The sequence below is a fragment of the Lynx rufus genome, unplaced genomic scaffold, assembly GCF_022079265.1.
Source record: "Lynx rufus isolate CCGP_SWC_20201006 ecotype Redwood Valley unplaced genomic scaffold, mLynRuf1.p SCAF_12, whole genome shotgun sequence".
Classification (NCBI taxonomy): Eukaryota; Metazoa; Chordata; class Mammalia; order Carnivora; family Felidae; genus Lynx; species Lynx rufus.
Window position 1 is genome coordinate 52881409 of NW_025814826.1, and position 14608 is coordinate 52896016.

At 37.9% G+C, this 14608-nt stretch overlaps 1 protein-coding gene across 6 annotated transcripts in view; it reads right to left on the bottom strand.

The window, feature by feature from the left end:
* Positions 1 to 529: 529 nt before the first annotated feature.
* The window catches only part of TATDN1 (TatD DNase domain containing 1), a 45228-nt gene continuing 31149 nt past the window's right edge, over positions 530 to 14608 (bottom strand). For 5 of the 6 annotated variants that reach the window (XM_047074168.1, XM_047074169.1, XM_047074172.1 and 2 more), the window contains 3 exons: positions 5119 to 5189; positions 3801 to 3927; positions 530 to 724 (listed from right to left, as the gene is read on the bottom strand). In XM_047074168.1, the coding sequence (XP_046930124.1) occupies positions 622 to 724; positions 3801 to 3927; positions 5119 to 5189 (301 nt within the window). In that variant the 3' untranslated portion in view covers positions 530 to 621. Of the gene's footprint in view, positions 725 to 3800; positions 3928 to 5118; positions 5190 to 14608 lie in introns of those variants that run through there. The other variant, XR_006961122.1, reaches the window with a different exon arrangement.

Genomic DNA, 14608 nt, shown 5'->3' on the forward strand with positions numbered 1-14608 from the left:
TCTAACTGTGGACCTTAGTTTTTCTTTAAAATGGATGGGAGGAATGAAAATGCAAATCAGAGGAAACCACATTACGTGAAAGAAATAAAATAATTTGGACCAGAGGATAAAAGCTATACCTGGGGTATTTTAAAACAAAGGCAAAATAGGCTGCCGGAAGAGACTTTCTTGAAATTTGAGAGCAGCCCCTTGTGGAGCTGGGGTGGAAAGTCATGATTCAGAGATTGTGTAAGAGTTGAGAAACGGGTTTATCTCAACTAAACTTTGGGATATAAACCAGAATGTGCTACTTGTTTAATTTTGATGTAACAAAACAAAACAAAAACCCAGTACGCTTATTGGCCATTCTGTGTTTGCAGCGCTGACATAAAATTGTCCTTTCAGACTTTGGAAGAGATTACAAGATGAAATATTTGGGAGTTTTCATTGATGTAAACTAAGACATCAGTTGACATTAAAAATTTTTTGATCTGACTTTATGGGTTAAAAATGAGGGGGATGGTGTGCAGTAACATACAATAACTTTCCATTCAACTTCCAGAGCATTTCTTTATTCAGTCCTTTAGTAAGGTTTACCATGAAATTTTACATACATGATGGAAAATGGAAAGGACATACTAATTACATGTCAGGAAAAAAGATTTTAATGGTGTTGTTATATAGTGTATTGGCTAATTCCAGTGGATCCTGCTCTCTCACTGCTGACATTATCTCCAGTATTTGACTAAAAGAGAAAACAAAAATGGATGGTTATTTCCAAGTACCTGCTCAGTTTTAAAGGTTTTCTCTTCATCCATGCAAAGGAAGCTCTTGTACTAGCACCTTTAACATAACAAGCTTTAACCAGCTATAAAGTTTTCAACAGAAAGGCTGAACTGCTGCCATATTTAAAATAGGGTAAGTTGAGACAAGGACCAGGTTCAAATAAATTCTAAAACCAGCCCATATCATGTCTACCACAAATTAATGGAACTAACCCAGTGAAGACGACGAGCTCTTTCAAACCGTAAGTCATTATGCATTCATTAGCGGGTCATGATGAATTTTCAGAAAATTGTAAGAAAAGGAAAAGTACATTGCACTTAAGGGAAGTACTGTTTCATTTTTGTTTGGTTTTATACGTACATGTGTGCCGAGTCGCAAGGTGGGTGGCATTGTGGGTACAGCAAAGTTTGAGCACCGCTGCTAAGAGAATTAGTCTCAAAGGACAGCAGGAAATTGCTGCATCATCATTAGCACAGTGACCGCAAAGGAAGTTACAAGTTATTTACTTGGCATAATGCATGGTTATTGGGGGAGGGGGCAGGAGACGTGCTTTCTCCTCTGTACTTTTTCCCGGCACGATCAAGAACAGCCTGGGGGTCAGATCTTTCAGTTTCTCTGCCTAGAATAATCATCATCGTGAGTGTTCTCTAGCCGTACTATATGTAATGTTTTTATACATGAATTAGAAAGTTCTGAAGTCCAAATTAAACATTTAAATATTCTTTGTGTTAAGTTTTTTGTCCCTGCTATGGGTTTCTTAAATATAAGCAACTAAAGGAATTAGGGACAGAGATTAGAGACTTACTGGAATTTTTTAAGTACATAATCGTAACACAAAAGCTTCGCTTAATGTAGACTAAATTTTTATTATCTAGATCAAAGTATGCTAAAAGCAAATCTGTTAACATTTAAATTGACATTAAGGACCCAATTTTCTTAGTAAACTACAGAACTTTCCTCTGTTAACTACTCAGAATTAGAACTTACCTGCATAATGTGTGAAATCAGTAAGGTTCCTGCCACCCATCTCCTTTTTCAGTCCTTTCTCTGTGCTGATATGTTAACAGCGTTTTAAAAACAACTGCCATTTTCCTGCTGAAAGTCCTTGGGTCCTGGTGAAATCTAAACTACTAAGGTTGGCATACAGGAGCCCTCACCAGTCTTCCCAGACTTACTACTTACCCGTGCATCCTACTTTTTGTCACAGTAAACTCACTGTTTCCCCTCTGAGCAGCCAAGCCCTTCTGCAGCCTGCCTTTGCTCAAGGCGTCTGTCCTGGTCTGGCCTAACTCCCAGTTGCACTTTGTGACCAGTTGAAATGTCACCTTAGTTAAGCTACTTCCCCACAAGGCAGGCAGTGACTATGTCCTGTGCTCCTAGTCGTATATTCATACCTCTATAACAGAACTAACATCTTGGATTATACTTTCTGCTGCTTTGCTTCAGGAGGGCAAGGATTCCTGTCTGACACCTTCAATGTCTTATCCAAAGTGTCTGGCAGAATGTGTCTCGTCATCTGCTGGGTGGATGCGGGCAGGGACTTTGATTCTTCTATGTAACCTCAGTAACTTACACCTTCCTGACATACAAGAGCTTCAAAATGTGTTTCATGGAATTTATAATCTAAAAGGGAGAAAAGATCTCTATAAAAATAATTAAAATATAAAACTGTTAATAGATGGGATTGATAAAAATGACTTTTTAAGTAGGAATTAATTAGTAATTAGCGTTAGACTAGAGGCATGTGTGTTTTTGAAATGTGGTTTAAAAACTTTCAGTTTGTAAATGCTGGCTTTCCCAAGCTCAGCCTCCTCAACTGGTATTCATAATTGCAGCTGAGACTCCAGCTTTCTTGCTTAACAGTCTGCACTTGGAAGACCACAGAATTTTGTTTTACAGATGTGTAACCTAGGTCCAGATCTATACTGTACTTAACATCAAGGCAGTATAGAAAACTGACTTGGATCCCCGTTGGCCAATACTTCCTCTAAGCTGGCTGCTGGAAAAATACCAGTTTGTTGTCTCTAGTGTCTCTTGAAATCTCCGAAAGATTCAGAAATAATTGTCTTCTGACAATCTGCAGGTAGCTGCCTTTTATAAACGTTACAAGTGATTCTTTACTAGCCAGGATTTAAATGTATTCCTCAGCCTATGGGTTTTAAAACATTTGGTTTTAAAATCCTTGCCAACAACAGAATGTTAACAAAGGAAAATCTTTCCAGTATTATTTTTGTAGAATAATTTTTCACTTTTCTGCCTGCTGCATTTTAGATCTTATCTGATACACTTACCTGTTAAAAGCTACTTAAAAAATGTATATGAAAGGAATTATTACAACCTAAAATTAACAGTTCAATTGCCTGAACTGGTAAACCATACTTGATTGATACAGTCTAGATTTAAATTGTCAGCTTATGCAAACAAAAACTGGATGTGCCCATTAAAATGATATAAAGTTAACCTGTAAGTTACATGCTCTGTAGCTCCTTAACAGTTAGATGGGTAAACAGCCCTTCTTTTCACATGCTACATGTATTATAATCAAAAACTAATTCTGAATTTTTTTTTCTCCTTTTGGGGTAGAAAAAGGAAATCCTTTTCTATACCTTGCCCTTTTGTTCAGGGGCTCCAAGAAATGTGTTACTTCTTAGGTTTATTCAGGTTGTCAATTCATTTAAAATACAGATACCATTAAAAAGGTCTCCTGCTAAGAATGCATTTTTATAACCATCAGCCAGGAAGCAGTATGAGAATCTTTTCTGCCTTTCCTACAAAATGACAAATAGACCAAAATCACATGAAGTTCTTACTGCTGTAATATAACCACTTTTATTGAGCTGAGAGGTTGAAATGATATGAAGAGGGGCAGAGACAGAGCAACTTAGTGCAAATCCTTCCAAATCCTTTCAAAATGGTGGCCTTTGAGCTGAACTTCATTTGAATTTCACCCAACTTTAGTCCCTTGAGTTCATTCTGTAAGTGGCATTTGGTAGTTGACTTTAATGTTCTGAAGACCAAGAAAACAAAATACTTACATTATATGGCAGGGTTCATTCCTGTCTTTCACACAGTGCCCATTTTCCCACTTCTTTTTGGTAGGAAACGAAGTTTTTACATATTTTGACCCAGCATGTGTACTTTTCACTCCACACCAAGGTGCATCTGGAGTTGAGCAAAGAAAGAAGTCTCTTCAGAGATTTACCTTTCAAATTACTGATTTTTTAAAAAAAGTTTTAAATGTCTATTTTTGTGTGAGAGAATAGGGGAAGGGCAGAGAGAGAGAGGGAGACACGGAATCTGAGGCAGCCTCCAGGCTCTGAGCTGTCAGCACAGAGCCCAATGCGGGGCTCGAGCCCACGAACTGTGAGATCGTGGCCTGAGCCGAAGTCGGACACTTAACTGAGCTGCCACCCAGGCGCCCCTCAAATTACTGTTTTTGTAATTAACGTTATCAAACAAATAATGTAAATTCCTAAATACAAGCTATGATTGAAAGCAAAAAAAAAATCTAAGCACAAGATTAAACCTTGAACACTACAAATTTTTAAATGCATTTTAAAAATTTTAATTGCTTTTTAGGAGTCTTATTTTTTTTCTGCTAACATTACTGTTGGTGTATGACATACTTTTTAAAAAAGAAAGCTAAAAGAACACCAATTATAACCAGAAAAAAGTTAAACCTCTATTTGCCTCTCCTGAATGGAAAACAGTGGCTTTCAATACTAGGATTATTCACTTACCTCTTTCTTTAATAAAGAATTGTAAGAATTTACACATTTTACAAGCATTGTGCTTTTAATAAAATAATTTGTCATGACTCTCTAAGGAAATAAACCTGATTCTTCAGAATGGCTTAGTCTTGACTTTACTAAAAAGTCCATATGTGTAAGTAAAGCCTTAAGTTCAGGGCTAGGTAAAATTTTTAGCTTCTAACCTTGTTTTAAGAGGCAACAGATTAATTTCTAAAATTCTTTGACTAAACCAGTTTGATTTAAATTTATGTACTTTACTTGAAAAGTATCGTAGAATTAAGCCATTACAAAGATGACATTATGTAAAAAATGTTTTGAAGATTTTGAAACCCTGAGGTGAAATAAGACTACTAGTTTAATAAAATATTTATAACCTCCTTAGTCACCACATATTCTGACATCCCATTTTTAAGTGCTTGGCTTAGTCAAACTTCTAAAATTGAGAAACTTGATTGGATACTTTTCTGTTAATAAAAACCTCAAAGGTTTTCTGAAAAGTATAATTGTTGAGATTGAGCGTCTTTAAGATATTTAACTTTTGTCTAGCTCTGTTTTGGTATGGTTTAATAGGAAAATGAAAGTTCAAAAAGCATAAACTTACCAGTTTCAATCATTAATTTTTCACTAGGTATTGACTTCAAAACTTCCAAATTAGCCTCAGTTTTCAGTGAGCTTAAAAAAAATTTCAGAGATAATAAGAAGGTATATTTAATGAGGAACTTTTTTTTGTATTATAAACTTACCTAAAACATTACAAAACCTAAAATCCCCAAACAAAACTTTGGTTGGCTCTAATGGCAGTATACACATTTCTATCCTTACAGAATCCGGATTAAGATCTATTCCAACCATATCCTGGCTTTTGGGGGATGCAGTTTTTTTTTGTGCTTATCCGTTGACCAATAAAAATCAGTCTGTGTAAAACTTTATTTAAAGAATTCATTTGCTTCCCTGGGTAATTTGCATAACGTAGAAAGGCTCAAAATGCTGAGTTTGAAGGTCTGGTCAGTTCTGTATGGGCCAAATATTGGTATAAAGATATCAAAGTTAATGCTTCACTAACCAGAAATCGAATCTTCACAAAGGATGAAAATCATAGTCTCAGAACAAGCAGCATTTAACAAGGAATGAAAATGACAACCTAGTTAGAGATGTCAGTTTGAGTCTCCTTTTTTGGTGCCCTTTCCCCCACATCTAGAAACAGGATCTTCCATTACTTTTGACATTCTGAAACTTGATGTGTTAGAACCCTTCCAATTTAGACCTCACCCCCCACCCCCAACTCAGAAAAATTATGGGAAAAAAGGAATTTTCCTCTTTTGTCTTCTCTCTTTCTGGGACTTTTATTAGTCAATTTTAGGACTCCTGAATTAGTCTGCTAGGCCTTCTTTCTTTCATCCATTCCTGGGAAATTAACTTTCATTTCCTTAACTTTCATTTTCAGACCACGAGACGACTGTTTTATTGGTCTCAGTTCTTCACTTTCCTTGAATAGAAATGTATCTATACCCTTGCCATGGTTTCTTAGAAGGAGGAGCTTAAATCTGGCCATGAGCAGAAGCTTGAAATGCACTGTTTTGATTTTGATGGCACTTTTGTGATCTGAGAGTAGCATGCATTTAACATCTGTTGCCTCTTCAGCCTGGGCATCCAGAATGAAAACACGTAACTTGGATCTGAATTCAACATGTAGCCTGAAAGATCTGCCTCTATCAGTCAACCCCTAGCTAACCCAAAGACTCAGCAGTAAGAAAAAAATACCTCCTGTCATAAGGCAATGAGTTTTGGGATGGTTTGCTATATAACGTAATGATGATTAATACTGTCCTTACGTTGCATTTTTAATTTTAGCATATATATAACTTTCTTTCTGGAGAGGTTAAAATATATATAAAACTAGAATATAAAAACCCCCATGTATTCATTACTTGGCCCCATCAGTTATCAACTCCTGGCCGATAACGATCCCATCCACTCGTCCCAAACCTCTTCTATATAATCTTGAAGGAAATTCAAATTGTTGTAGTTTCTACATTTTAGCATTTATTTCAGAAAATATTTCAGCATGTATCTTTAAGCATGACTATTAAAAATAAAATGCAACCACAATACTATTATCATGTTTAAGAAACCCCAACTCTTTTAATATACCAGTATTCAAACTGTCACAGTGTCCTACATTCTTGTTGTTTGTTTGACTTAGGATCCAAATGGGAGCCACGCATTGCAGTCTAAATCTTTTAACCTGTTAAATTTTCCTGCATCTCTTCTTCCCCTTAAAATTTATTTTATGAAGAAACCCAGTCGTTTGCTTTGAAGTTTCCTGGTCTTGATTCCATCTGTCTCCATCTGGCTTTGTGTCGGGCCTCTGTATACTGTCCTGTTGATGTATATGTCTGTTTTTGTGCCAGTACCATACAGTTTGGTAGGTTCCTTTTGTAACGGAAGCATAGTGAACATACAATATTACAGTAGTTACAGGTGTAAACCATAGAGCTTTGACATTTGTCTACAAAATGCTCACCATACAAACTTATTACACTATTATTGACTATATTCTCTACATTGTATTTTGCATCCCCATGACTAATTTATAACTGGAGTCTGTACCTCTAAATCCCCTTAAAACAGCCACCAGTTCTCTATTTTTAATTTTTTTGTTTGGTCATTTATTTTTTAGATTCCACACAAGTGAAATCATAAAGTATTTGTCTTTCTTTGACTTATTTCACTTAGCATAATACCCTCTAGGTCCATACATGTTGCATATGGCAAGATTTCATTCTTTTTTTATGGCTGAGTAACATCCCATTTTGTATATGCAAACCTTTGTCCATTCATCTATTGACAGGCACTTAGATTTTTTCCATATCTTGGTGGTTGTAAATAATGGTGCCGTTAACACAGGGATGCATGTATCTTTTTGAATTAGTGCCTTTTTTTTTTTCAGGCAGATAAGCAGAAGTGTAATTATTGGATTGTGTGGTATTTCTATTTGTAATTTCTTGAGGAACTGCCATACTGTTTTCCATAGTACCTGTACCAATTACAGTCCCACCAACCCTGCACAAGGGTTCCCTTTTCCACACCCTTGCCAACACTTGTTATTTCTTGTCTTTTTGATACTAGCCATTCTGACTGGCGTGAGGTGATACCACATTGTGGTTTTGATTTGCATTTCCCTGATGGTTAGAGACATTGAGCATCTTTCCATGTGTCTGTTGGCATGTGTATGTCTTCTTTGAAGAAATGTCTGTTCAGGTCTTCTACCCATTTTTAAACTAGATTTTTTTATTGGTGTTGAATTGTATGAGTTCTTTACATGTTTTGGATATTAACCACTTATCAGGCTTATCATTTGCAAATAGTTTCTTCCATTCAGTATGTTGCCTTTTTGTTTTGTTGATGTTTCCTACACTGCGCATAACCTTTTACTTCAATGTAATTCCTGTTGCTTATTTTTTATTCTGTTGCCCTTGCCTGAGAACAAATCCAAAAAATATAACTAAAACTGATGTTTAAGAGTTTACTGCCTACATTTTCTTTTCTTTCTTGAACTTGATGTTCAAGAGTTTACTGCCTATGGTTTCAGATCTTACATTTGGGTCTTTAATCCATTTTGAATTATTTTTGTTTATGATGTAAGAAAGTGGTCATTTTCCCAACACCATTTATTGAAGAGACGATCTTTTCTCCTGTGTATTCTTGCCTCCTTTGTTGTAAATTATTCACTGTACAAGTATGGATTTATGCCGGAGCTCTGTATTCTGTTCCACTGATATGTGTCTGTTTTTACAAAATTTTATTTAAGTAATCTCTACACCCAATGTGGAGCTTGAACTCACGACCCCGAGATCAAGAGTCACATGCTCCTCTGACCAAGCCAGCCAGGCACCCCCTTGTGTGTTTTTGTGCCAGTATCATATAGTTTTGATTACTATAGCTTTGTAGTATAGTAAATCTGAGATTGTGATAAGATTGCTTTAGCTCTTCAGGGTGTTCTGTGGTCCCTTACACATCTTAGGATTTTCTCTGAAAAATATTACTGGTGTTTTGATAGGGATTACACTGAGTCTGTGAATTGCTTTGGGTTGAATGGACATTTTAACATTAATTCCTCCAATCCATGAGCATGGAATATCTTTACATTTATTTGTGATGTCTTCACTTTCTTTCATCAGTATCCTAGAGTTTTCAGAGTATAGGTCTTTAACAACTTTGGTTAAATTTATTCCTATGTATTTTATTCTTACACAATTGTAAATGGGGCTTTTTAAATGTTTGTTTATTGAGAGAGAGAGAACACAAGCGCAGGAGGTGCAGAGAGAGGTGGGGAGGGAATCCCAAGCAGGCTCTATCTACGCTATCAGCACAGAGCCCAGTGTAGGGCTCGATCCCACAAAGCGTGAGACCATGACCTGAGCTGAAATCAGAGTCAGACACTTAACCCACTGAGACACCCAGGGCGCCCCAGTGGGATTTTCTTAATTTCTCTTTATGCCCATTTTAGTGTACAGAGACCCAACTGATTTTTGTACATTAACTTTCTATCCTGTAACTTTAGTGAATTCATTTATTCTAATTGTTTAGGGCTTTCTAAAAATACTATGTCACTTGCAAATAGTGACAGTTTTCCTTCCTACTTACCAGTGTGGATGGCTTTTCTTTTTCTTGTCTGATTGCTGTGGCTATGACTTCCAGTACTTATGTTGAATATAAGTGGCATGAGTGGACATCTTTGTCTGTCTTGTTCCTAATCTCAGAGGGAAAGCTTTTAGCTTTTCACCACTGAGTATGTTAGCTTGTCATATCTGTCCTTTATTATGTTGATGTGTGCTCCCTCTGTACTCCCTTTGTTGATAATTTCTATGAGTGGATGTTGAATTTTGTCAAATGCTTTTTCTGTTGTCTACTGAAATGATCATATGATTTTTATCCTTTCCTTTGTTAACGTGCTGTTTGATTTTCAGACATTGAACCATCCTTGCATCCCTGGAACAAATCCTACTTGGTCATGATGAATGATCCTTTTAATATATTGTTGGATTCAGTTTGCTGATATTTTGTTGAGGAATGCTATAATCATGTTTATCAGAAATACCTGTAATTTTCTACTTTGTAGTGCCTTTGGTTTTTGGTATCAGGGTAATGCTGGTTTAATAGAATGAATTTGGAAGGATTCCTTCCTCTTCAATATTTTGGAATAGTTTCAGAATAGGTAGTAACACTTCTTGAAAAGTCTGGTACAACTCATCTGTAAAGCATCTGATCTAGGACTTTGGTTTGGTGAGAGTTGTTGGATTTTGTTGGTTGGCTGGGTGTGTGGGTATTTTTTTTCTTTTTTTAATGTCTCAATTTCATTACTAGTCATCAGTCTGTTCAGATTTTGTTTCTTCCTAATTCATTCTTGGTATTTTTCTAGGAATCCATTTCTTCTAGGTTGTCCAATTTGTTGTATAATTTTTCACAGTAGTCTCATAATCCTTTCTGTTTTGTGGTGTTGGTTATTTGTCATTTGATTTTGAGTCCTCTCTTTTATTATAAGTCTGGCTAGAGGTTTATCTATTTTGCTTATTTTTTCAAAGAACCAATTCTAGTTTCATTGGTTATTTTTTTTCTCGTTTCTTAAGTCTGTATTTCATTTATTTCTGTTCTCTTTATTATCTCTTCTAATTTTCAACTTCATTTCTTCTTTTTCTAGTTTCTTTGTGTGTAAGGTTAGATTGAGATTTTTGTTTCTTGAGGTAGGCTTGTATTGCTCTAAACTCCCCTTTTATTTAAAAGTTTTATTTATTTTGAGAGAGTAGGGGAGGGGCAGAGAATCCCAAGCAGGCTCCACACTGTCCGCACAGAGCCTGACACGGGGCTTGAACTCACCAATTGTGAGATCATGACCTGAGTTGAAATCTAGAGGTGGACGCTTAACTGACTGAGCCACCCAGGTGGCTCTCTAAACTTCCCTTTTAGAACTGCTTCTGTTGCATCCCAAATATTTTGAACTGTTGTTTTTCCATTTGCATTTGTCTCAAGGTATCTTTTTAATTTCCTCGACCCAGTTCAGTAGCGTGTTGTTTAGCTTCCATATGTTTTTTCCCCCATAATTGATGTTTTAAAAAAAATTTTTTTTAATGTTTATTTATTTTTGAGAGAGAGAGACCGAGTGTGAGCAGGGGAGGGGCAGAGAGAGAAGGAGACACAGAATCTGAAGCAGGCTCCAGGCTCTGAGCCGTCAGCACAGAGCCCGGCACAGGGCTCAAACTCATGGACCGTGAGATCATGACCTGAGCTGAAGTCGGACACTCAACCGACTGAGCCACCCAGGCGCCCCCATAATTGATGTTTTTAAAGATTTTATTTTTTAAAGTAATTTCTACACCAGTGTGGGGCTTGAACTCACAACCCTGAGATCAAAAATCACATGCTGTACTGTCTGAGCCAGTCAGGTACCCCTCTGTAATTGATTTCTAGTTTCATACTGTCGTAGTCAGAAAAGATGCTGGATATGACTTCAGTCTTAAGTTTACTTGTTTTGTGGCCTCACATGTGAGCTATCCTGGAGAATGTTCCGTGTGCACTTGTGTGTTCTGTTTTTGGATGGAATATTCTGTATATCCATTAAGTGCATCTGATCTATTATGTCGTCCAAAGTCAGTGTTTCCTTATTGCGTTTCTGTTGGATGATCTATGCATTGATGTAAGTGGGGTGTTAAAGTCCTCTACTATTATTACTATTCATTTCTCCCTTTATGTCTGTTAATAAATTGCTTTATATATTTAGATGTTCCTATTGGATGCATAGATACTTACAATCATTATATCCTCTTGTTGGATTGATCCTTTTATCATTATGCAATGCCCTCTTTGTGTTTTGTTAGTCTTTGTTTTAAAGTATACTGTATCCGGGGAGCCTGGGTGGCTCAGTCGGCTAAGCGTCCAACTTTGTCTCAGGTCCTGATCTTGCAGTTCCTGAGTGCAAGCCCTGTGTTGGGCTCTGTGCTGACAGCTCGGAGCTCGGAACCGTCTTCAGATTCTGTGTCTCCCTCTCTCTCTGCCCCTCTTCTGCTTGCACTCTGTCTCTCCCTCAAAACAAATAAACATTAAAATTTTTTTAAGTGTTGCTAGTGCAGTTTTTTTTGTTTTTTGTTTTTTTTTGCTTCTATTTGCATGGAATATCATTTTCCTCCCTTCACTTTCAGGATGCATGTGTCTTTTTTTTTTTTTTTTAAATACTTATTTTTGAGAGAGAGCACGAGCAGGTGAGGGGCAGAGAGTGAGTGAGACACAGAATCCGTAACAGGCTCCAGGCTCTGAGCTGTCAGCACAGAGCCTGACATGGGGCTCAAACCTACAAACTGTGAGATCGTGACCTAAGCTGAAGTTGGTTGCTCAACTGACTGAGCCACCCAGACACCCCAGTCTATGTGTTGTTTCTTTAGATCTGAAGGGAATCTCTTGTAGGCAGCAATTTTTTTTTTAAACCCAGTCACCCTATGTTTTTTGATTGGAGTATTTAATTAACATTTAAAATAATTATTGACAGGTATGTGCTTATTACCATTTTTCTGTTTTCTGGTTGTTTTTGTAGTTTCTTCCTCTTGCTCTCTTCCCTTGTGGTTTGATGGCTTTCTTTAGTCTTCTGCTCGGATTCCTCTTTACTTTTTGTGTATCTATTATAGGTTTTAAGTTTGTGGTTACCATGAGGTTCATATACAACAGTCTATTTTCAGTTGATGTTTAAGTTTGCACACTGAAAGCACTACATTTTTATTCTTTCCCCAAGTTTTATGTATATGGTGTCATATTTTACATTTTTATTTTGTGTAATTACTAGAAATATAACTGATTTTACTATTTCTTTTAAATGTCCTATTAGTCTTACAAGTGATTGCTCTATTATATTGTATGTTTGCTTTTACTAGAGACTTATTTTCTGTTTTCTCTTTATGATTTTCTTCTAGTTGGCATTTTCTTATCTACTTAAAGATGTGCCTTTAACATTTCTTGCAAAGACCATTTAGGGATGATGAACTCTCTTTTAAGTTTTGTCTGAGAAAACCTCTCTCCTTGAATTCTGAGTAACTCTGCCAGACACAGTATTCTTCGTTGTAGGCTTTTTCCTTTCAGCACTTTGAATATATCATGACACCACTTTATTCAGGCCTTCAATGTCTTTGCTATAAAAAAAAAAAAATCACCTGATAGCATTAGGGGGGTTCCCTTGTATGTAATCAGTTGCTTTTCTCTTACTGCTTTTAAGATTCTCTTGTTAATTTTTGACCTTTTTATTACTAAGTGCTTTAGTGTGGACATCACTGGGTTCATCTTGTTTGGGGCTCTGTGCTTCCTGGACATCTATTTCCTTCCCCTGATTAGGAAAATTTTCAGCTATTTCTTCAGATTTTCTGCCTCTCTCTTCTCCTTCTGGGACTCTGATACTATGAATATTAGTATACTTGATGTCGTCCTAGTTGATGTTTTAAAAATCCTCATGTTTAAAAATTCCTTTTCTGTTCAGCTTGGATGGTTTCCACTACCTTGTCTTCCAGGTCACTGATCTATTCTGCTGTATCCTCTAATCTAGTAGCGGATTCTTTTTCACTTCATTTATTATATTCTTCATCTCTAATTGGTTCTTTTTTATATTTTCTCTTTTTCTGAGTTTATACAACCCCTTTCTAGTTCAGTGAGCATCTTTATAACCATTACTTTGAACTCTCAGGTAGACTGCTTGTTGTGGTTTTATTTAGTTCTTTTTATGAGGTTTTCTTTTGTTCTTTCATTTAGAGTAAACTCTTGTCTTCTCATTCTGTTGACTCTGCTTTTCTCTTTGCATTACATCAGTTACGACTCCCGGCCTTGCAAGCAGTGGCCTTGTGTAGAAGTGTCCTGTGGGGCCAAGCAGCATAATCCTACCCACCCCACCAGGTCACCAGAACCAAGTACCCCAGGGACATGCCAGGTGGGCTGTGTGTGCCCTCCTGTTGTGACTGTGCTGCAACTGCTGCGGGCATGCTGGGTGGGGCTAGGATGCAGTCCCAGCCAGAGCTGTCCAAGGTGTGGTGGGGCGGTGGTTGCTTTGCGGGTTCACCAGTCCCAAACGAGGCTGACCACAGGGTATGGCAGGGCAGGTGCCGATTAAGAAGGGCACCTGCCTGAACTAGCAGGTTGGGTGGGGTGGCTCAGACAAGGAATGCCAAGGCAGGGTGAGCTGTGCTAGCAAGCTAGTTGGAGAGGGTCAGACTTGGCTTTCATCAGCATCAGGCCAGCTAGGCCGGAGAAGGGCAAGAAAGATGGCACCTGCTACACTCCCAGTCCTGGAGAAAGTTTCTACAGATCCTTGCCCCTCCAGCACAAACCCTAAAATTAGCCAATAAATCTATTCCTGTATAATCCAGATACTTTTCAAACTGCTGCCTCTCTGCTGGATCTTCGAGTTAGTAATAGAGTGTGCTGGTCCTGTAAGAGTAGTCTGTTTCTTAATTTTTTTTTTTTCAACGTTTATTTTATTTTATTTTTGGGACAGAGAGAGACAGAGCATGAACGGGGGAGGGGCAGAGAGAGAGGGAGACACAGAATCGGAAGCAGGCTCCAGGCTCCGAGCCATCCGCCCAGAGCCCGACGCGGGGCTCGAACTCACGGACCGCGAGATCGTGACCTGGCTGAAGTCGGACGCTTAACCGACTGCGCCACCCAGGCGCCCCAGGAGTAGTCTGTTTCTTAATGGCACCCTGGCTCTGCTGGAATAAAGCCCTGATGGTTATCAAAGCCACATGTTATGGGGGCTTGTCTGCCTGGTACAGATCTCTGGAGCAGTTGAGGTGGGGGGTGGGGGCACTCAACATGGGGTTCGATCCCCTTGCTCTTCAGGGAAGACCTCTACCCCTGTGATATCCCTCTCGGTTGTAAGTTGCCGTACCATGTAACTGGTTCCCTACCACGTCTCTGCTCCTTCTTGCTTTCTCAGTGTGGCTTTTTCTTTCCCCATGGAAGAGTCGTTCTGCTAATTAGGTCATTTTCCAAATGACTTGCATTTCACGTAGTTGCTGCCTGGGGTGTGTCTGTGGGAGGAGGTGGGATCCTCCTCCTCTAAG